The sequence below is a fragment of the Elaeis guineensis genome, chromosome 1 (assembly GCF_000442705.2).
Source record: "Elaeis guineensis isolate ETL-2024a chromosome 1, EG11, whole genome shotgun sequence".
Classification (NCBI taxonomy): domain Eukaryota; kingdom Viridiplantae; phylum Streptophyta; class Magnoliopsida; order Arecales; family Arecaceae; genus Elaeis; species Elaeis guineensis.
The window spans coordinates 145,659,795-145,683,746 of record NC_025993.2 but is presented as its reverse complement, the minus strand read 5'-3'; the positions used below and the strand labels follow the sequence as shown (position 1 = coordinate 145,683,746).

The 23,952-nt window shown below is 39.2% G+C and overlaps 2 protein-coding genes across 17 annotated transcripts in view; one reads left to right on the top strand and one right to left on the bottom strand.

Moving 5' to 3' along the window:
- Positions 1-15,831, bottom strand: LOC105038954 (BTB/POZ domain-containing protein At2g04740). 2 transcript variants are annotated; one of them, XM_010914893.4, is made up of 6 exons: positions 15,057-15,825; positions 2,972-3,713; positions 2,722-2,892; positions 972-1,340; positions 654-746; positions 1-551 (listed from the first exon to the last, which is right to left on the bottom strand). In XM_010914893.4, the coding sequence occupies exons 1-5, from the start codon at positions 15,538-15,540 to the stop codon at positions 737-739; spliced, it is 1,776 nt and encodes a 591-aa protein (XP_010913195.1). In that variant the 5' UTR covers positions 15,541-15,825; the 3' UTR covers positions 1-551; positions 654-736. The 2 variants fall into 2 exon arrangements, with proteins under 2 accessions (XP_010913195.1, XP_010913197.1); XM_010914895.4 differs by lacking the exons at positions 1-551; positions 654-746 and having other exon boundaries at positions 1,198-1,420; positions 15,057-15,831.
- Positions 15,832-19,645: 3,814 nt separating this feature from the next.
- Positions 19,646-23,952, top strand: part of LOC105038955 (protein ENHANCED DOWNY MILDEW 2) — a 28,543-nt gene continuing 24,236 nt past the window's right edge. For 3 of the 15 annotated variants that reach the window (XM_073242940.1, XM_073242934.1, XM_073242939.1), the window contains exons 1-5: positions 19,647-20,019; positions 20,322-20,743; positions 20,836-20,956; positions 21,936-21,986; positions 22,132-22,259. In XM_073242940.1, coding sequence (XP_073099041.1) covers positions 20,337-20,743; positions 20,836-20,956; positions 21,936-21,986; positions 22,132-22,259 — 707 coding nt within the window. In that variant the 5' untranslated portion in view covers positions 19,647-20,019; positions 20,322-20,336. Of the gene's footprint in view, positions 20,020-20,321; positions 20,749-20,835; positions 20,957-21,935; positions 21,987-22,131; positions 22,260-23,952 lie in introns of those variants that run through there. The other 12 variants (XM_073242938.1, XM_073242936.1, XM_073242922.1 and 9 more) reach the window with 10 other exon arrangements.

The window sequence follows — 23,952 nt, the reverse complement described above, 5'->3', positions numbered from 1 at the left end:
TTTACCAAAAGAAAATTTAGCTGTCCTGTGTATTTGTTTTTCAGTGGGCAGAAATCAAGTTTCAGCCTGATTCTTATGATTCAGGCTGAAAGTCCAGCTCACATTTTCTTTCATGAACGAATCACATTCACATCTGGTGGAAAATCATGCTTAATTAGAAGTACAAGTTCAGATCTTATCATGCTGGGTTTTGAACTGTAGAGATCCAGTAATCATAGCCATTGGAGTATCATGAGACAGCCCGGAATTGCGAGGACTTGCACAAGATAATGATAGCACATTGCATGGAATCATACAATCATGGGTCATTATGTGATACATGAACGGTAGTGATAGCAGAACTTGAGTACCTTCAGTTCAGTCACAAGCTGCAGAGAATCCAGATATGGTGGGTGCCCATGGCACCACATTATTTCTTCCCAACGGTCACAGAGCAGCTGACATTTTTAAACAACCATTCATGACGAAGCCAGCTTGTGGGATGTTTATTTTGAAGCAAGTCGTTATCCAACCTAGGAACTTTCACATCATTCCTTTTGAAAAGATCGGTCCTGCTTGTTGTTATTGCATAAAGAGAGGCATAAATAGTGATGCCAGAATCTATTAAAGATGATTGTTGATAGTGCAAATAACATTAGAGATTTGAATAATACCATTTTGAAAACACTATAAGAATGGCTGGCGGCCTAAGCAATTACACATGATGAAGCAACCATGTTGAAGCTTAATTGTTTCTTCAATGGGATCTTAAAACAAAACAAAAGCATCAAAAAGATCAGGTGAACCAAAAATATCAGTTTTTCTTTTTTCCTTTTCATTGAAAAGATTTGGAAAAGAACATGCCTTGTATCCTCTCTGTAATTCATTTTCATTCATATAGTAACAAGAAGCAAAATGAAAGATGGGAAAAACAATTATTCTGCACTAGACCCCTTCACTACAATATAAATAAAAAAATGGGCACAACTTACAACATTGTGGACACCTGATCACAGTGCTTGCTTTGGATGGAATCACCATGAACTTCATTGGCTTCTTGTTCTGCTACAAGCATAAGCATCTCAAGCCGCTTGTCAAACAAAGCCGCACTCTCATCTCTCTTGTCGAGCTCTGCAGCTTCAGCTTCTAACCATTTCTCTCTCAAGTCATCTAGAAGATTGCCCTGATCAGTGTTGCCTACAGACCCTGGGGCACTAGGAAGGGTTGTCCTCAATGAGTCATGTCCAGACGGTGGCGGGAGTGTCAAGAGCATGGCCCGGAACTCTCGTGTATCGGCAAATGTCTCGAAATTACAAGCAATAACATCCAAACAATATTCCCTTATCTTTAAAACACCATACCTGCATTATTTCATCAACCTACTTGAGCAAAACCACGCACTTTGTGACAATCATTCTAATGAAGCCGCAAGCAAAGATTTCTGCATGGCCATTATGATAGTGTTTGAGGAATATGTGATGTCATGGGTTACAGTATTGCACAAACATTATCTGACAGTGATAACTCAGTACTGGTGAAGTGATTTTTTCATACAAAGACTTTTGGTTAAAACTAGCACTGTGGACAACAGCGAAAATATCGGGCAGGCAACATACTTGAGGCCTCAAAATATTCAAGTAATGTTTTCTATAAAAACAATTTAAAAAACTAAATAAGCACAATTTTAGTGGATGAATGCAATACACTACTGTCCATTTTAATTGGTTATACAAAAAAAAAATTGGAGGCTAGTATTCTGTTTGGTGAGACATATAGAGACACAATGTACAAAAATGATAATTAAAAAGCTATCGGATAATAAAGCACATGGTTTCATAATATGAAACTCATCTGACACATTTTCTCAAACTTACTAATCAATCACGATGTGTACTGATCAGAAATGAGTAAGGACCTACAATTTCCTATTTTCAGCTGTTGTTGGGGACATTTCAATATTTATGCTAGCTGATTTCCACACTAAGGATTTTTATAAATAACATAAGGGCCTGTTTGAATGAATGAACTGAGCATCCCATTGGATTCATGGATTGGGCCAGTAATATCAGTTAGATAATAGGCTTACAGTCCAGGCTAGATCTATTTCTATAACTATCTATGATTGATTTTGGAGTAGGCTGGTCCAAATCTCATAGGAAGAAAACAAGACCTGACTACCAATATTTATGCTTTTCTTCCTATGAGATTCGGGCAAGCGCACTCCAAAACAAATCCTGAATGGGAATAAATATAGGCCTAGCTCAGCTCGTAAGCCTATTATCTAACTGATTTCATTGGCCTAATCCATGAATCCAATGGGATGTTCAGCCCATTTATCCAAACAGGCCCTTAGTGTCACTCAGGAACAATAGCATAGAGGATAGAATATCTGCCAAACAAGGATGTCTGGCACATGATTCAAGCAATGGAAAAGGAATGGAATTAAAATTAGTTGAATCTACCTACATCGCATTATACTTGAGCTGAATTATTGACTTCTAAATTTAAAGAAAAAAGCTTATAAGTTTACATTGGAGCAGCAACCTTTGCATAATAATGGACTATGAACTGTATCATAAATAGGACTTGCGTGCATATTTTATTCATCATAGATATGTAGTATCCACAGATACATAAGCATGAACAATGGAAATAGGTGATCATAAAGAAAAATGGAAACATAACCTAAATTTGCAACAGCTAAGACCATGATTAACAGAAAGGAGACATATAACCCCTTACATGTCTGATAATATCAGCCAGTGGCAGAGTTCAGCAGGTGAGACCAGCTCCAGATGCGGTAGCAGAGAATCAGCTACAGCGCGTTTAAGAGGAAATAACAGGTATCTTGAAGAAGCATCAAACATTTCTTCAGCCTGATCAGGGTCCATATCCTTCAAGCGATCTGTGTACCTGAGTTTAATCAGACATGTCAGAAACAAGTAGGACACATTGTAGAAACTAAAACTTCAGAAATAGACTTGCATCTTACATATATTCTATCATTTTCTCAAATGCTTCTGTACTTAAGTCATGCTCTTCTAGAAAGGGAAGTGAGAAACTAGGCAGTCCATCATTCCCTTCAAGAAATCCTGTCATTCGAGATAACCTTGCCCTAAAATACTCCGATCTTGAGGCCAGCATCACTTGGTGGCAACGGAAAATCCTTTCATCAACTTTTATACAAACATCAGCAAGATCATCATTAGACTGGCTCATTTGTGAGTCATGTGTATCATCAACACTCATGCTTTTCCCACTGGAGTTAGCAAGAGAAATTTCTAGAATGCGATGCAAGGCAAAAGGAAGCCTATCCTGCTCTGGTAGGGACAAGCCCTGTAAAATGAACCTTTTCTGAGAATTATCCACCTCCTTTAGTGCTTTATAGTCTGCATATTTTTGGTGAATCAATTCTTTCTGAAGGACTTTCTGCAATTCCTCACACTTGCAGGCTTTGCATGTACGTACAAGATCTTCCATGTCATCCACCGCAACCTCAAGTCTATCGGAGTAGAAGAAATGGATAAGGCTATATAATGCACGATAAGACAATTTTTGGCTAGAAAACCTCACTTCCTTGCGGTCCCTCCAATCTGTCTCGAATTTCTTCTTAAAAAAGGGTGACCGGGCACTTAATATAACTCGATGAGCTTCAATAGGTCTTCCATCCACATAGAAGGTGATGTCCGGGGGAAATGGAGTCGAAATGGATCCATCATTTAACAAAGAGTAACCTGTTCAGTAATGTGTTTAAATTCTGTAAGTAATGACATTAGACAGTAAAGTATTGTATTCTCAAACATCTCCTTTGGCCATACAAATAGAAATATGCTTATATCATTTTTAGATGAAAAACAGCTTATCATAGATCTGAAGATGGTGATATTGGTCGTAGAGCAGATAGCAAAAAATTGATGTCATCAGTTCAAGAAACACCTATCTATGATCTATTCTAGTCAAAATTTAACCCAAAAATATCAAATGCCTCATGTATCAAGGACATGTGATAGCAGATAATCCATGTAGAAACTATACTAATATGTAAAAACACCTGCAAGAAAAATTCACAGAAGTTATTTAGGCTGCAATTTAATTTTGCATATAAAGATGCCAATACATTAGAAAATAAATAGAGATATTCTGCAGTAATTCCTCAACGGTTATCAAACCTGAGTTATGAAAACATGGAGACTGAAAGAGCCTTGTACGCAAATACAGTACTCAAAAACATGGAGGGGGAGGGGACAAAAAGACAGAGGGCCATATGCATGACCAACCAACCCATGCACATGGAGCAACAGCATTATCTCCATGTCTTATGTTGGCGCAGTCGCCTTTGTAGTGCAGCAACAGCATTATCTCCATGTCTTATGTTGGCGCAGTGGCCTATAGAGCACTACAAAGGCACAATCTCAATCATGATGGACTACCGTCCTGTCATTAATCGACAAATGGCCATAAGCACAACCTCTCACTCAATTTGTTCCCTAATTTTCACCTTAGATAATGCTGCCGCTAAGTTTCCTCCAATGTACATTCTATGTAAGACATTTAGGTCCATGTTATAAATGACCAATTTGACTCTTTGAAGTACTAGGGTTCTTTATTTTAATTGCACAAATTCAATTGAATGCATGCACATGATATGCATCATAAGATCTGAATCAGTGTTTGCCAAAATAGACCGAACCGCCCAATTTGAGCCGTATCGAGCCGAACCGGCATGGAATCAGGTCAGTTCGGCCCTAAAATCTGGAACCGGGCCCGAACTGGTCCAAATCGGGTTGGTTCGGCCCTGTTTTGTTTTATTTTGTTTTGTTTTGTTTTGTTTTTTGGTTATTGCGTCTACAGTGTTTGGCAGTGGGGGGTTTTAAAAGGAGGTTTTTGAGAAGAAGGGAAGTCAAAGACTTCTCTTCCTTCGGTTTCATCCCATTTTCATAATAAAAACAATAAGCAAAATGAGAAGAACTCATCAAATAGAGGTACGTGAGCTTATCTCCTACTTCTATTTCTCCTCTTCCTCTCTTTTTTTTTGAGACTTTAAAATCCATGAAAATTGAAAAAACAAAGAAAAATCATGCTAAAATTTTTGATTTTGGTATGATTTCATTATATGCTGTAGATGTATCGATAATTTACACAATGACACTAAAATCATTATTTTTGTTAAGTATATAATTTTTAAATTAAAATTATTTTTTAAATAAAAAATTATTAATAATAAAATTCAAAAATTAACTGTTAAATCAAAATATTGTTTAGGAGCTTGCAAGATACTTTTGACATAAATTTAGTATCTATTTATCAAAATTTTGATGCATCATATGCATGTGGCTTGAGCCTTAATTTGAATAAAATTAAAAAATAAATAGTATTTCATGCATGCCCACTACCTTGAAAAAATATATGTAGCATCCGTGATAGGATTCTACATGGATCTAAGGCCAAATTAATTTTTCATTATTCTTGAATTTTATAATATTTTTAATTTAAAAATATTTAAAATATAAAATTAATTCAAAAAATAAAAATTAAGAGAATCAAATTTTATTATTTTTTCATAATTATTGAACTCTTATGTTTGTTCAACCTTCAGAAATGGATCCATCAAGAAAGGAGTCGGAGCATGACATTGGTTAGGACCACGGGCAGATGCTCTCAGATAGCCGGATCAACACCATTGGAGATGCAGTTAGTACAACACAGAATTCAAAAGATGAGAAACAACTAGGTTGAAGCAACATTTCGCTGGTGTTTATCCCGATGTAGCTATATACCAAAAGCTCCAAAATAGATTTGTCAACTAATGAAGATTCACTTCGCTAATTTCAAAGCAATGAATGAGAAGACTTCGAAGAAGAAGATGAAGATAGACCGTCAAACCGCACAATCATCTTTCTATTACTCTAGAAAATCAAAAGAAACATCCACCCCAAATGATGAGGGACAAATTCAAGATGCCAATGATGTAAGCTTGAAAAATCAGTGGTAGCTCGAGGAGTTGGCCAAGCATAGGACTCAATTTGGACCATTAGTTTATGAGTCGGAATTGGGCTTTATAAGCACTGCAGGAGAGTCAGAGTTTAGGAGGATCTTCTCAGTTAGAAAATCCATCGGTAGAGGCACAAGCTCTATTACTTCTATGTTGGGAGCTTTTGATAGCAGAAAGAATTCCTCTAAAAAAATTCCAGCTAGAGCCACTATATATGACTTAGATCCACACGCCTTTTCCAGCAGAGATTCCAAGCAACGGAGGATTGATAATATGTTCAAAAATGGCAAGAAGAATATGTGGCGAGCTATTGCATCCCGATTTCACTTCAGTTACATCCCAGCGCATGCGGTAAACAACACATATTATCATTATGCTATTGCATCTACACAGACTATCGGTCCAGGTGTAGATCCTTCAAGATCTAAGAATATCTATGGCGAGCTTCTTGACAACAATAAGGAAGAACTACAGAAATGGATTGCATCATATCAAAATAAATGACCGATGTATGGACTTACGGTGATGTATGATGGTTGGACTGATCCCATCAGACGAAACATCATCAACTTTTTGACATATTGTGATGGAAGAATATTTTTTTAGAATTCCATTGATGCTTCAAATTAGGTGCATAATGCCACATATATCCTCAGATTGATGAAAGAGATGATCGATCAGGTCAGAGAGCAAAATGTTGTGCAGGTCATCACCGACAATGGACCATAGTATAGGGTTACAAGAGAAATTCTGATGCAGTAACAATCACATATATTCTAGAGCCCATGTGTTGCACATTGTATCAATCCAATGTTGATGCACATTGGAAAGCTTAAGAGGGTGCAGAAAATAGTCGACTCAGAGCAGACGATTACTAGATTTATTCACAATTACACATAGGTCCTATTATTGATAAGGTGATATACAGGGGGAGACATATTAAGACCAGATGTCGTGCGGTTTGCTATGAATTATATAGCATTTGATAGTCTTATTGACAAGAAAAGATATCTACGTCAGATGTTTGCTAGTCTCGAGTGGCAAGAAAATAGATATACCAGTGCAGGCACTGAAGAGAGCAATATGGAGAACTTAGTGATAAAACTGACATTTTGGTAATGGGCTACGAAAATAATGAAGGCTATCAAGTCTTTATATGAGATGCTTTGGGCCATAGATAGTGAAAGATACCCTCAGATGGGCTTCTTGTATCACATGGAAAGGACCAATGATCAGATGAGGTCAGTCGATCAGAAACATGCCCATGAGTATATCCAAATCATTGAGCATCGATGGGACTATCAGATGGATAAGGACTTGTATCTAGTAGATAAGCAACAAATCAAGAACGCTTAAAAATTTGATTACTCTTATATTTATACAAATATGCTTAATAAATTCTGAAATTTATTTGTAGCTTACTATCTGAACCCGAAATTTCAATACATGGTACCTGGGACAAGCATGGATGACGAGCTTCTGACGTCCCAAATGTGATATACAAGATGGAGTCCAATCTAGAAATCTACCTATATGCATACAAGAAGTTAGGTTGTGTGATTTTTGTTAACTTAATCGTATCTTCAACTAGTAACACATTATAACAAATATATTTTTTATAGATAAAAATATTTGAGTGCACCAATAGCTTTGGAACAGATGTGGCAATCGCAATAAAAAAAAAAAATTAAATCTAGGTAGATTATATATAAATGATAACTCTTATTTAATATTATATAGTTACTAATAAATCTAATATGATATAATTTTATTTTTAATTTTATTCAATCTTAATCTTTTGTAGCTGAATGGTGAGTCAATTTCGGATTGGCACTCCTACTCTAAAGTGACTTGCCATCTGGATCTCTTTCCAAATGATCTCCTCAAGTGGCTGTGAGCGCAATTGATCGACCTTCGTCCTTATCCACAACAAGCAGAGAAATCGTCTGACACAAAAATATCTCAACGATCTTGTATATATTCACTATAATCTAATAGCGAGACTAAAATGCATTCAAAAGAAAGTTGAGTTGAAGTACTCGGATCCGACTGCGAATGACTTTATTAATGATGAGGAAGATCCGATGATCGGATGGATTGTGATTAGCAGCAAAAGCTGAAGCTTGATGAGCCAGGATCGCCTATACGACCAGCTAGTTTCGTAGCTAATGAGGTTAGAATGGATGTTGAGCAATAAGCAACCAGTAATATTTCACGCAGACTTCCAGCTGATCAACTACAGCAGACATTCTCGTGAGGTATGACAAGAGAGCAAGCAGCTTCTCAATGCAGAGACAGAAAAAGAAAAGACAACTGTAGCCCCGATAGAGAGGGTGGAGCAATCAGTTGACCCAGTTCACCCAGATTCGAAGACTAGACAGAGTAGTGATGGTAGTTCTTTTGATGGTCATGGATCTGATAGTCATGAAGGAAGTGAAGGACAGGAGACCATTATTTATGAGATGCAGCCATAAGATGGTATTCAATTCACTGGTGAGTTATAGTTTACACATGTCATATAGGATAGGGACCATGATGCACAAGCTGGTAAAGCCCGTGAGGATACGATTTCATACAAACGAGAGATTCGAGATCATTCAAGATATCATGCAGTTGTAGATGACTTCGTATGTGGAGTTGGATGCATGGACATATCAAGTTCTTCATCATATTTTGAATCCTCTTATCCAAAATCACGGACAGCTTATAATCCATATGAATATGGATATGGTGCATCCAAGACATCATTTTCTAATCACTACTATCCTATGCAATCCGAAGTTTCTTATGGATCGAATTTTGCTACCGACATATTCGGATGAACCCCTCTACAATCGTACTATCAGTTTAAGGACACCTCTCAGAGTCAGAGCTTCAGTAAGAGATCTGTGACAAATTACGATCCAACAAGCGCACCTTATGGGATAAGCATAAAAGACTACAGTGTTGTATGGTTAGAGAGATGGACCGATGTTCCACCGGATTATATAAATGATCTAGATATTTATAAACGATATCAATGCTCAATGAGATTCTAAATCTCGATATGTATTGATTATTTATTTATATATTTTTTTAATTAATTTGAGTATTTTATGATTCAATAATATCTATCCTTATAAGATTATTTTTCTCCGATATAACATTATCTTAGATTTAAATTTGCATCACATGCTTAATTGCGGATGTACCGAAGTGATACAAATATCAAATAACATCAAGAAGTATCAGTTTGGGTTTAAAATCATTCAAGAATAATGAAAAATTGATTAGATATCTTAAAAAAAATAAAAAAAAATAAAAAAAAAATTAAAAAAAAAATCACAAACCGGCACATCAGGCTATTTCGAGTGTCGGTATGGTACCGAACTGGTATCGTACCATACTGATCGGCGATCGATACCATCTCCAGTACCGGTTCAACCTTCTTTGATCTGAATCATGGATCATATGACAATTGAATTTCAGGATATGGAATGACACAACAATATATTCACAATCCAATTTTTTTTCTCTTTGCAGTTGTCAAATTTTCACTTCTTGATGTTCTAGATATCCTTTATGGTCATATGATATCAGTTTAGACTACTCTTGGAAGGTTTAGGGCCCCACAAACAAGAAATGATAATATGAACTTTAGCCCTTGTAGACACCTGACTTTTGACATCCAAAGACCAAAGTGTCACCAATAATGACACCCCAAGATTCTACATCCCAAGAATTAGGGCCTAGCAATGTCGTATAGCCCGTCACATGCATTACAACCATCGATTATGTAAGGGAAAGGACTAGACCAAATCAATACCATATTGATGGTGAACCACATGTTATTAGTAGGTATTGATGGTGAAACTCCCCAAAGTCAATAATTAATCAATGGTTTATCCTTTATGTCGGTTGGTGTATGATGGTGGACATCATTGGAAGGGATTCAAAGTATAATTGAGCTCAAACTCCCTTGAGTTGATTTCTAGTTGATTTTGATGAGTTTTCATGAGATTTTTGCTACTTTTCTATAGTCCCACATGGAATGCACCTATACTAGATCTCTTGTGAGCAATATTCTAAAATGCGGACCATTCGTTGAACCGAAAAGGAGGCTAGGTCATGGGTCACTGGTGCAGCCATCAGCTCAATCAGAATCAAACAGTGTTATGATAATGATGAAATAAATATATTAACTATAGTATTTTATATATAAAATATATGAAAATTATCAACACAAAATTACGAAAAAAAATATCAACATTTTCTAACAACTTTTACTACTCTCTGATCTCTATAATAATATGGCATTACAAATAATGCACAACACTGATTAAGCATAATATATGCACAATATAATAATGAATTAATTATAAATATCATTTATTCATCCATCCTTAATTTGCTCCTTAAAGTTGATCCTAATGACTCCACTATAAAAGAGATGCTAGTATCTTTGGAAAGCCAATCAGAGCCTTAGCAAAAGCAAAACAAAGATAAACCAGAAGATGGGGTTGACAAGTAAAATATTTGCTAAAAGCTGCATGTGCCAGTTTTTTCTGCAAGGTCAATGTTGATCAATAGCAAGGTTTGGAACCTAGGATCATTATCTCGATATTGGACCCCGCATCAGTAACACATAGGTACAATGTCGGTATGCCTAGTGTGAGGGCTAGTTTGGTATACCGATCCCCATACCGAGTCCCGGTCCAATATTAGTCAGTAAAGCATGCCCAGTACAGGGTGACACGCACCAATACACGGAACCAATTTGGAACAAAGGGTGTCTCTAGGACCAAAAAGGGGAAAGATCATAAAAAAATCATAATTGGCACTATGGTCATCTAGTTTATCATCTGTAGCTAGCAGCAACACTTGTTGCCCTTGCTTTAAGCATCTATCCAAGGTTTTTGGTGAATGAAAATTGCTTTACTCTCCAAGAATTAAATAAAATCTGAAGGATACAAAATAAATATTAAATTAAAGGAAGAGCATGGCTTATGTGTAAGCCTACTCCCTTGGCCCTCGAGACAATGGACAGGGGAGGTAAAGGAGCTTGGGGGCTAAGATCATTCACCAGCTCCAGATGCTAAGAGTGGAAAGAGGCATAAATTGGAAAGAGGGAGGGTTAGGCTGGTTATGGGGGGTGAGAGAGAGTGAGAGAGAGACACCTTGGTCATCGGTTGTCCATTGCTTGCCAACCATGCACCCCCACTATCCAATGGAGAAAAAGGAAGAAGGAAAAGAGATCGCGATGTGAAGAAAATACTTCAAGGCTTCAAATTCCATCAATCCACTTTTTCTATTCCCCATCAAAACCAAATCACACAAACTATTTAAAAACTGGCCAATTCTCATGAACTCATTCCAGTTCAAACAAATCATCAATTTAACCAGCACCTTCTCAGATTTTCCAAAGTTAAAATAGATTTTCATGTAAGCTAAGTTTATAGGTCTACTCATATCACATACCTGGCCGGTTGACTTTCAACTGGTTCAACCAGCCCATTCAGTCCAGGTTTTAAAACATTATTCTTGAGAGCCCTAAAAAAACCTCCCAAGCCCCAAAGCCAAAGATGAAAAAAATAGAGAAGAGAGAAATCTCTTGGAAAAGTGCCACTTTGGATCTCTAAGCCTTTGCAAAAACAAACTTAGGTGGACTAAGGTTACCTTGCCTTAAGGGACATAGCTTTTTCAACAGTCCTGAAGGGTGCTGAAGATTTGAAGGTCACTCATGAGAAGGCTCAACATCAGTTTGCATGTCCCGGGGAAGTCCTTCAATCTCTCATCTCTTTTTTTATTTTTTATTTTTTGCATATGAGGCATAACCACATTAGCCCAGACTCTTTAGTTTCTTTTTATGGGAATTTAGAGGCAAGCTGAGATGTTCCAATACCTCCTTTCTCTGCCAAATCCCTAGGTTAGTATTATTTCAATTATTTCCTTTCCAGTTTTTAGTTTAGATATATTCACTACATCCAAATTAGTCTAATTCCCCTTAACCTTTCTTTCCTAGGCACTTTGAAACCCCTAAGCCAGGTATATCTTTATCCTAGAGAGGTTGAACCCACATCAAATATGTCCTGTGGAAGTGATCAGGTGTGTTAGCAACCATAAAGGCATCAGGTGGTGATCACGAGCTATCCATTCATACAGGCGCAATCCTATGGGCAGATCGAATACTATATCTAGCAACCACCCTTAGAAGAGGAGTGAAGAGGAGCGCAACCGAGTCCTACACTTCTAAACATTAAAAGGGGAATTAATAAAGGAAGCACAGCACCATCATAAGACTCGAGCTGAGTAAGTTTATGATTATTTTAAAAAACATATGGTGCCTAATCTAGCTATACATCTCTTTACATATATTTTATCATTGTACCATTATTTCTTTTTATCAAGAATTGATAATGGACAACACATAATTAACTACTGATGGCTTAGAAGTATATCTAAATGCAAATTTTACATATCTCCAAAAATTTGGTTCATCCTATGCAACAGGCCTATCAATGGATTAGATTCTAGCTCAACCGATCCCATTGAGTGAATCTGGTAAACAATTTTGACATAGTAACCTACATTTTTTAAAAAAAATCAACAATATTCAAATATGATTACCCAATACTAAAATGAACCGTACTTGGGTTAGGGTCTGGTCCAATAATGACCCAACTGAATTCTTAGATATTGTTATATTTGTATAAAGTCTAAATTAATATGGAGGGTCCTCCATTAGATTTGTATCCTCTTTAAAGATTTCAAAAGTAAACGAGGAGTGGGGGCATCAGGGACACAATCCTCCCCACCAAATCTAGAACCTGTCAAGATCTCCGTCTTTGGCTTTCCCAGCCACATCTCTCATTTCCATCTGTTGCACTAAGGAGCAGCAAATATCCAATAGTGGATAATCACTCACCACCAACAGCTAACCACCCACTACCACCAATAATAAAGGCCCTTCTCTCTCTTTATATCCCTCCCTATTCTTTTCTCCATCCACCAACCTCCTCCCACGATCACCCCCTCAACTTCATGTGCCATGGGCACCCACAAACACCTCGTGCCCAAGTCCTCTTCCCACACCCTACCTTGTCAGGTTGGCTATTGAACCACTAATAGATCTGAATTTGAATGACTGGTTGATCCAGTAAATTACAGGATAAAATCAAACTAAGATTTCTAGCTTTAAATCAACCTTTATTTTATTTGATAGATCCTATTACAAGCTCACTATGTTTCAGAAGTCCTAATTGTTCAACCATCGAACTTCTTGAGCTGTTTAAAAATGAAACTGGAAACATCATTATAAAGCCACACCTTTACAAATCCTCAAACAAACTTGAGCCTAAACAATTTAGGAGTGTAAATTAAGAAAAGGTGCCCACCTGTTGACCTTATTTAGAATCAACCACCTACAAAGGGTCTTCACTAGGTTATATACCATATTATAGAGAAGTTTCAAGATACTCTACTGTGCCCTTTCAGTTCCTTACTATTTTGTTCTTTTGCATGCAATGTCTACCTCTAAATTTAATATCATGTCCCATATAAAGCGTCACCTTCTTCCAGCCTAGTTGTATAAGCTCTCATGACCAAGCACATACATTCCTTACTCAGTCGCTGGCATCGTAGATCTCAAATCTCAATGGCTCTCCTCCTACCTAGAGTTACCTTTACCATGGATTTGGTGCCAATTTGTATGGGGTTGGCATCATCTTGATTATACACCATCAAAAAGGTCTCCAAGGATTGAGTATTATTTAAAAGTTCTCACCTAATGAGATTAGGTGACACTGACAAGTTAATTAAAAAGAAAAACTTGAGTTTCGACCTCTTCGATGATTCTACCTCAAGTGAGGTTACTCTTATAAAATGCACACATATGACTGTTTGCTTAAATTGGGTATCTGAATTACTTTTGAACCTTTTATACATGGATAGTGGGAGATTTTTAGGGTAATATCAAGGGCTTAAGTTCAAAAAAATATAAATGTTGACTAGGCTACACTAATCAAAACAAGTTTGGTAAAAATACTACTAGGCACTCTGACTCTGGGTTTGATTTAAAGGAGAAAAGGCCCTTGATTAGGATTATTATCCTTTGTTCTTCTATCAACTTTCACAAAGGCATCGATATATTGAGGATAAATTGAGGCATCTAGCATCCTTTATCTTAGGAAAGATTCCATTTTAATGAAAACTTTCCATTACACGATGCTGAAGAAGGGCAAATACAATTTATTGCATGCAAATCAGCCTTTTAAAAGGGGCATTCAAGATCATCACAATAGTACTTACTACGAAGTAAATGATGGATTAAGAATAGATTGTTTTCCTATCCCTTTCTCCATTCTCTCTTACATGCAGCTCCCCCCAAATACCAATTTGCATTAGCCAAGGATGTTTGAAAAATCAAGGTGTACTGATGTAAGGCTGACTATTGGGAACTTAGGTTGTAAAATTCCCTATGTACTGATTGGAGCTTTCCCTTGAGATGTCTTGTATTGCAAACTCCATCTTGATGTGATAAGCACTACAGTGTTTGGTTTGTTTATTAGGGGATTGCATGCCCTACACTCATCTTCCTTCACTCCATCCAGTAAACCCTCTTCCTCCATCTCCTTTTTCACTCTTTAGGGTCAAGTAGATTCAGTTCACTCTGTGCTTTATTCTCTTCCCCTTTTGCCTCTCCTTTCTCAGAGTAATTAAAATTAAAACCAACGGGTGGCAATGATCATCCAGAAGAAGAGTTCCAAAATCCCCTCCTACTTTATTCTAATCAGTCACTCACATTCTTTCTGTAAATTTAACACATTGTTTTCTATATAGCATTTTACGGCGATAACACAATTGAGACAGTAGGCCAATGTAAGTGCTAAGCTGGTAAAGTAAACGACAGCAATATAATATATGGAACAAAACTATCTTTCTAAAAGACCTGCATTCCCTTGAATACCTGCCTTCTTGCAAGCTTCAATAGGCACTAATGACGTCGGAAAAAAAAAGCCAATTAACCAATTTATACCTGCCGGCCAGGTAGTCAGGAAAAAAATTGAATGAAAAATCAAAGCTTTCTAGGGGAATCATGCAACCTGACCTGTTGCCCACGCGGCGGCAGCGTCATCACACTGCTCGAGATAGGCGCGGCGATTGGCAGGGCAGCCGAGGAAGGTGTCGCGGAGGGCGGCGGGCAGCGGTCCGAGCGGCGGCGGGCGGGCCTCGAAGACCTTGAGGAGGCGCCGCACGCGAAGGTTGAGGGCTGCGTAGTGGCAGCGATCGCCGTCGAAGGTGCGCTCGGAGCAGATGGCGCCAGCCTCAAGGAGCATGCGGGCGGCCTCGACGTGGCCGGCGAGGCAGGCGTAGTAGAGGGCAACGGAGTCCCACTGGTCCCGGGCGTTGACGTTGACGCCGGTCTCCAGGAGATAGCGGAGGCGGTCGACGTCACCGGCGCGCGCCGCCTCGAAGACGTCGCCGGCGGGGACTTTTTTGAGGGGGATGGACGGCTGGAGGTCCTCTGGGTCAAGGTCCAGGCCGTCCAATTCCGGGTCGATGATCCATGGCCGCCGGTTCGCTTGGTCCATCTTTTTGAGTCCGGCTCAGCTCGCCGTTGAAGTGAGTATTTAGGGATCGCGAAAGCGGGCGGGAAGCCCTGGGGTGCGGTGGGGATGGTTTCATATATACGAGGGTTTTGCGGAGTGATGGAGAAATGCCGCTAACCTTGTGGAGATTTACATGAGCAGGGATTGGCAATTTGGCATTTGCTTAGCTGGTGCCGTGCATGCGGTCGCGCGTGCAAGAATCGTGGTAGATGCTTTCTGAACCATTCAACATCATGCGAGGATGGATATAAATAGGGTGTTCGGCTTATCTTGCATGAGCCTATGATCCATCCATGGCTGGACCGTTTGGTTTGTAAGTGTTGCTGCATATTTTTGACTCCGATCGGAGGTGCTAGAGCAGGATGAAGTCACATGTGGCAAGCAACCCTCTCTGACAGCCGCATATTAAATGCCCAGGACGTGACCCTTTCCTATACATCGTTAGCCATCTTTCTTAATAGCTTGTTTCGATAAGATCATATGGGGGCTTCTTACGGACGTCGTGGCTAGCCGCTTCCTTCAATGACTCAATTTGACAGAGTTGTATAGGAGCTTCCTACGGATGGCTAGCTACTTTTCTTAGTAGCTCGATTTGACGGGATTGTACAGGGACTTTCTGTGGACGTCGGAGCTAGCTGCTCCCTTTAATAGCTTAATTTGATAGGGCCTTATAGAGGCTTCCCACCGACATCGTTAGGTACGGCGATCGAAGTAAGGAGTGGAAGGAGTGCATATCGATGGCCTGCTATATACTCTAGAACAACGAATCTATAGTAGATACCCAAGCCAAGGCTGGCGTTGGGAGGGGGGGTCATGCCTCAAGCCTGAGTCAGTGGCCGAGGTTAAGGGTCGGTAGCTTGAATATGGATCGACGGCCCATCGACAAAGATGCTAGCGAAGAGTCAGAAACCCACGTAATGCTTGGTAGTCGATGTGAGGGTTGGCGGCTGACGCATGACCCGATGGCTAAGGCAAGGGGTCAATTGTGATCGGAGTTTGCTCATGTCTTCAGATTGGGCACTGAACTTATATCTATAACATATGCCCCCTACTCCCTAGTCTGAGCTAAGATTAGGCATAGGGAGTACAAATCATTATGCAGCCTCCGAAGATATGTATCAAGCCTTCATTTTTCAGTCAGAATAACGTATCTGTAGCTTTCAAACCATCATGTCAAGGAGTTGGTAGGGTTTGTGAAGAGACATCAGACAAAAAGGTGTCAGCTAGTGGATATTAAAAGCTTGGTTGGACTCGAAGCACATGCATGTCTTTAGAGACATGCTCATAAATGCACCATCTGGGAGAATCATTTCGATTTTTTCAATTTTGCCATGCAGCAGGCATCCAGCGGCCTAAGTCGAATTGATGCAGGATCAAGGACCGCCCATGACCTCTATAAATAAGGGTGTTATCTTCTCCTTTTTCTTTTCTTTATTGCTTCCTCTAAGTTTTTTTTGTTCCTTAAGATGGTTGCGTTCTTTTGAGGAAATTTGAAGTTTTACTGGTAGGTTGGTTTCTTAGGATTTTTCTCCAGCCATTCTTCCATCTATCATTCCTTTCCTCTACGTTCGTTTACTCCTCTTCTCCCTTGTGCTCCTTTTCTTCGTTCTCTTTTTTTCAGATTTAGCATTATCTGTTGAGATGGATAGACTAGGAAAAGAGTTAGTGATGTGAGAGCTCTCTGGTTCTCCTTTAGGAGGCGACTCAGAAGGTCTTATCTTTGAGCCCGAGAATAAGAGCTTCATACCCGAAAAGTATCGCTCGACCCTAGACTTAGATGACCTTAGCCTAATCAGGGCCCAATTCGATATCCCTCCCGTATTTGATTTAAAGCTCCTAGGTCTATCTGATAAAATCTGTAATCTCCCTTCAGGTTGGCTCGCTTTATATAAGGAGTCATTTCAGACGGGTCTTAGGCTCCCCTTCCCTTCTCTCATAGTCAATTTTTTTCTATCTTCCAATATGGCCTTGGGTTCGGTAATCCCAAACTCATGGTGCTTTATAATCAACTTTTTGGCTGCTTGCTTCTTAGCGAAGGTCTATCCGTTTATCCATCTATTCCGATCTTTCTACACTTATAAAAAGCATCCATCCGATGATTGGTGGTATGTTCCCCCAAAAGGGAGTTTGTGCCCTGATCCGAGGTGCCTTTTCTTCAGTCCATGGCTGGAAGAAGCACTTTCTTGACGTCTCTTGCTTAGCCATAGGGGATTGGGGCTTTGCTAATTGGGGCCGACCTCTGAGCTTTCGAGCTAAGCGGTGCTCCAAAGCATTGCGCAATAGCAAAATTCCATCATTGCTAAACTGTTGTCAAAGCAGACTCTCTTCAACGTCACCTCAGCAAGCTAATCCCTGAGGTAAGGGTAGAATTGACCGATCCATATTTTTTCTTCTTTCTTTATCTCATCTTTTCTCTTTTTAACTTGTTCTGCTTCGACATAGAAATGAGGCTAGAGGAGATCGAGGCAATGAAAAAGCTGGGCCTGAGGAAGAGGAAGACCCATGGTTCACGCTTTAGGGTGGCTAGTGTGGCCAGGCTAAAGAAATTGTGGCTAGCTCCAACTGTCGTGGTGAAGCAACCCATTAGGGAGGATGTTTAGTTGCCTGTGGTAGTGGCTCAGGCTTCTCTGACACAAGTTTAAGCACCAGCAGTTTGTCCGTCAGCCTTAACCTTGGGCCTTGTCCCTCAAGTCCCAAAGCCATCTCCCTGCGCCGAGGGGAGTAGCCTAGAGTCTACCCCTCTCCCCAGTCAGGGGTTGAAGGCCATTGCGATCGTTCCCTTTAGCTCCACCCTACGGGACCATAATGGATCCACTTGCCTGAGACCCTGGAAAGATTTGAAGTAACCTCCTACTACTCCACTAGCAGATTTTTTCAGAAAACTCCATCTATTTTGGTGTGGATGGCAAGCATGCTTATATTTTTTTGGTTTCAATAGGATTCTTTACGAGGATCACGAGCAGCTTCAAAGTTTTCTTCTTCTAATATAAACCGCCCTGCTGGAGGAGCAGGCTCTAAATGCCCGCCAAAAAGATGCTATTGCCGTTTTCACTCGGATAAGTTCTTCAATCTTCTTCTCCTTTTACTTTTGCTTTTTCTTGCATCTTCGATAGTTGATTTGATTATTTTTGTAGGTCGGCCACTATCTTGTGATGTTCAGCAACTTAGCAAAGGTGGTTAGGTCAGAGCCAATGGGGCTGAGGTCGAAGTGAAGCACCTTAAAAAGATGCTAAAAAAAATTGAAACTATGTGGGCAGTGGCTGAAGCAGCGAAGATAGTGATCGAGACGGTGAAGAGAGCGATCGAGGAGGCCAAGGGGGAGGTCGAAGCAGTGAAGGCAGCAGTCGAGGTAGCATAGAGAAAGATCGAAACTATGTAAAAAAGAACTGAGGCGGCACTAGGAAAGGCTGAAATAGATCTCCAGGGAAAAGAAAAGAGATGCCAAAAGGCTGATGAGAAGCATGCAAAAGCCAATCGACGAGTAGTTGAGGTATTCCGGTCCTCTCTAGAGTTCACCTAGAAAAAAGTAGTCTTTTTCAAGGAAGCTTTTTTTCTTGAGGTAGGATGTGCTTCGCGAGAGGATAGACGTATGCCTTCCTGATCTTAACCTTTTCTTCCTAGACGAGGATGAGATGGGCAAAGATCAATAGTCGGCCAAGCGTATTGCTGAAGAGGGAGTTCAGTTGGAGTTAGTGTCTACCAAGGAAGCCCAGCAACAATCGCGGCTGGTGTTCGCTGAGGGAGTCCAACTCCAGTCGGAGCCCGCAGGCATGCAGAGGTGTTGGTAACCCAAACCCAGCTTACGTGGTAGATATCATTGTCCGCGTAAAAAATTTAGTACGAATTCATATTTTTCCCATCGTCAATAATAATATAATAAATTTATCCAGTACACTAATACATGGCATCATGTGTAGATGGACGGACGGTATACATTTAATTTAAAAACAATATCGAAATGCAATCATCTTCTCGTAAATCGGAATTCCTGACAACCATAACATAACCGTCTTGCTCTGGGTTTAAGACTGACAGCCCAGAGACCAACGCGGTGTTACTTATCTGACCGTCCGTCTGCCCTCTAGAGCGACAGAGTTTGAAATGGACGGTTCGAATCGATGGAGCCACGGTGTTCCCATGTATTTTAATATCTCCTTCGGGGCGAAGCCCATACTACGTGACGCTTGACCTTCCTGTTTCCCGCTCTGTCTCTCGATCTTGCTAGTAGTTATAGAAGCCGAGAAGTGCCTCTCGTCGCTTTGCCAAAAATCCAGGCAAGGCTTAGGGTTTTTACCCTCTTTCCCACTTCTGAGAAACCCCGATCTTTCGCCGGTATTTTGTCGCTCGATCGATTCAACCTCTCTTCTTGTTAGGTTGCTTCCTTCAAACCCTTCGGACGATTTTAGGTTCCGGATCGTGCTCCTCTGACGGTTATTGTTTTTTTTTTTTTCCTTCCCTAAGGTGCATTTCTAGTCTAACGCTATTGTTTATTGAACTGTTCTTTTTGTTACCCAATTTAAATCACTTTTTCTCTTGTTTTTCCCCTTGGACCCTCGTAGTTCACGGCAATGTTATTTTGTTTTTTCCTTTTTCGTTTTCTCCTGAAAATCTTCTCCTTCTTTTTCTGAGAGTTTGATTGACGAATATTTGTTTTACGAAAGTCGGAGTGTAATCGTGTTGAAGTTATTTTAGAGTTTGATTCTTTGAAAGGGATTGTTGCATTCCTCTGTCGTCTTTTCTGATTTCTTGTTGATCACCGTTAGGTTTTTCGGTGAATCATGTCAATTTTAGAAGATGAAGAGGAGTTGGTGCCGCAGTTCATCAGAAAATATCGCTTTGTGGATGAAAACAAGACGCCGATCTCGTTCTCGGTTCTGCCTTTCTGGTTGGATGGAGCCGGGAGACCCAACACCAGCAGAGGTCGAGTTTTCTTGCGTGGCATTGCCGACGGCCACCAGATGGTCTCTAAGGAAGTGACTTCCTGGAAGCTTGGGCTCGAAGGGGGTAAGCCTGAGATTTCAGTGCTTACGAAGGAAAGTGAGTGGATAAGGCTTCTCAACCCGAGCAAGAGCTACTTGGAGACGGCGAGGACGATAATGATCACTGTACATTGGCTTCAATTAATAAGGAGGAATCCGGAAGCATCTGCAAACAGTGTTTGGGAACATCTATCCAAACCTTTTCGGTGGGGTACAGTTTGAGGGTTCTTTTGTATTAGTATTAACTTATTTCAGTGCTCTTCTCTGAGATTGTTGATGGATGTCTTGTAATGTGCAGTTCGTTCGAGGTCAGACCTTCTGAGAATGACCTCAGGGATCACACCTCGTTGATCAAGCTGGTTGCAGAGAGGGACGGGTTGTTATCAAACTCTCAGGTTTGGATTTTTGTTGCAAAAAATGTATGATTTTATATGCGAGTTTTAAACTACTGGTTATATTGTGACAACAGTTTATCATGAGGAAAATTAGGCTGTTAGTCATGTCAATGGTGACTAATGAATGGCCATTAATTTCCAGCATCTTTTCAGGATGATCATGTTTTGAATTGGACCTCTGATAAGTGAGGATGTTATTGCTTAAACAGAAGCAGTATGGGTCACACAATCTGATGTTATAAATCTATATGCTATTCAGTGGTATATGCATTGAATTTGTAACTTATGAACCAAGCGCAATTTTGTATCTCTGCCGAAATATTGTATTGTTGATGGAAATCCGGAAGTACTCAACAAGCATGAGTGACACGATTAAGTGAATGGGCTAGTTATTGATCACATTTCTTAGACTTGAAGTTAATTCATATTTTATCTGGAAAAGGTTAGTATATCTTGCTCAATATTCTTTCACTGTTGAGAAGATCGTCCTCTATTTTTTCAAAGAATGCCTATAACTGTTAATGATGAAAACCTTTTGCATGTATCCACCAGTGAACACCACTTTGTCCTGACAAACACCTGTCTGTCGCTTCACCGACTCTCTTTTCATTTTATAAATATACTGCAGTTTCTGATGTGCTAAACGCATGAAATCATCTCTTTGATCATGCTTTAGATCGTGTCAGACACATGAGGACGGATTATATTTACAAAATTTGCACTTCTAAGCTTTTGAGTTTCTTTCTTGAATTTTAAAAAAAATGCATGCAGCCAAGCACACTGCTGAGGTTTATTGTAGTCATGCACGTTGATAAAACTACTGCACCTCTACACTTCTGCACTTCCAGGTGGTTAGGAGATATTATATAACCTTCCTAATTTGACTTTTGCTAATAGTGTTAGTTTTCTTGACACCATATGATATGTTTTAATTCCTACCATTCATGCTTATGTAAACATTATATTGTCATATGTATTTCTAACGAAGATGTTTTTTGGACAGTTGTTAGTGGTGGCTATGAAGAAGCTGGGGAAGAGACTAATTCCTGCTGTGGTCATTATCATTTTATTTAGTTTTTCCACATCAGCTTAATTATTTCTTCTAGAATCCTTCTAAGATACTGCATGAAAAAAATAATGTTATCATGTTTATAGTACAAAATTGGATATGAACCATGACTAAAGTGCGATTTTAATAGGCTGTTCAGAACGATCTAGATGCAAAAAGCCAATTTATTGCTGATGATGTGGAAGTGGAATCCGATGAACAGAGAGCGTCATTTGATTCAGTTTGTGCCATTTGTGACAATGGTGGTGAAATTTTGTGGTATGTATTTTCTCACTGCTCTTGCATGTGAAGGCTTGTGTCTACTAAGACATATCTTAAGTTTATTTATAAAACTCTTTTTCATCTTATTTTGGTTCTCTACTCTAGTGAAAGAAATATTTATGAGATTTAACATATACATATTTTACATAAAAGAAAAAAGTCTTGGAAGCATGCTAAAAGAAGAAAGGCAATGTAAACTAGAAAAACAAGTGAATGAGGAATATTTCCACATTATCCATATGAATCTGCTCCTCCTAGATCATATCACCAACAACTGCATCCTATGAAAGAATATCCATGCCTTCTATGTGCCCCTAAATGCAGAAAATCAATACCATGACCATAGCCATGAAGTCAGTTTGAATGTCCTGCTCCATAAAAACTTATCATTGCGTTCTTACCAAATCTGCATCTTACATTAATGGAAGCCTTTCCAGAATTTTTTTCATGCTTTCCAAGTTCCATACTTGTCTTTATATAGTATTTTTTTTTTGTTACAATTCAACCATAATTTGAGGACCACCATGTCTGCAAGCATATATGCTGATCTTTCTTTCACATCTTCATACCATCAAAAGTGGTTTTCCCATTATAAATTCTTTTATTCCTCTCATTTCATGATTTCTACATGCATAATTGATAAATTTATCACATTAAGCTCATCATCTTTTTTCCTGGGCATCCATTGTATTTACTTGGACCTTTTTTGTTTTCGAGCACTATCATGATCCATTTTGCAAAAGAGTTACATGGATGTTACTCTTTTAGGTTATCTCCCTTCCTTGCAAAAATTATTTCCAGGTCCTTGACTGACTGCAATTTAGCAATTAGTCCCTAGCCATGTTGTGCTTGCTTCTTAGCCCCTGATGTATACATGCCTAGATTACGCATATTAGTGCCTACTTGTGTGTGCTTTGTATGATTTGTTTTGCACATATATTAGGAAATAAAAGTTAAATGGTAGTCAAAACGAGGGACCAGGAATTAAAGTTTTGATAAATATGCCCTGTTTGTTAAATTGCATTGGACATAGGAGCAACAAGGTAATTTCCCCATTTTCTTATCTGGGTCCTTCGTCTCATTTGTGTTTCCAATCAAATTGTTTTCTGAATATTTTGTTTTGTTCAAATTGCATTTTTGATCCTTCACATATTTCCCTTATAACTCCAATTTCCACCCAGCCTTTAGTTGTATTTTTGTTGCATCAATTAACTTGACATATTGGCAAAAAATATATACTCTGGCTCAAACAACTACTAGTTAGCAAGCAATAAGATATATGGTCTCAGGATTAACCCTTGGTGATCGTCGACTATTAGAAAACCCTCGAGACAATTGCTTAAACACTAGTCACAGCCAATGGTTAAAGAATCTCATATCATGTTTGTGCTTGTTAGAGGATGGCATGCTACATGTGCTGTGTTGTGTTGCATGGATGCTTGCTATGTAGTATCATGGAAGGAAATGTAAGTTGTGGAAAAGGTTTGCGATTGGCTTGTGTAGTTATGCTATTTTAATAGTTTTTGAATATCGATCGTTTTCAAATGCCTGTGGAATGTTAAGCATAAAGACCGGTTTTAGTTCGACATATAGAAATTCAGGATCCAAAGCATGTGCTGGCTGTTGTTTATTATGTGCGTATTCCCTTGTTTCAACTTTCAACTAACCTCTCATATAGGCCAGATGATGT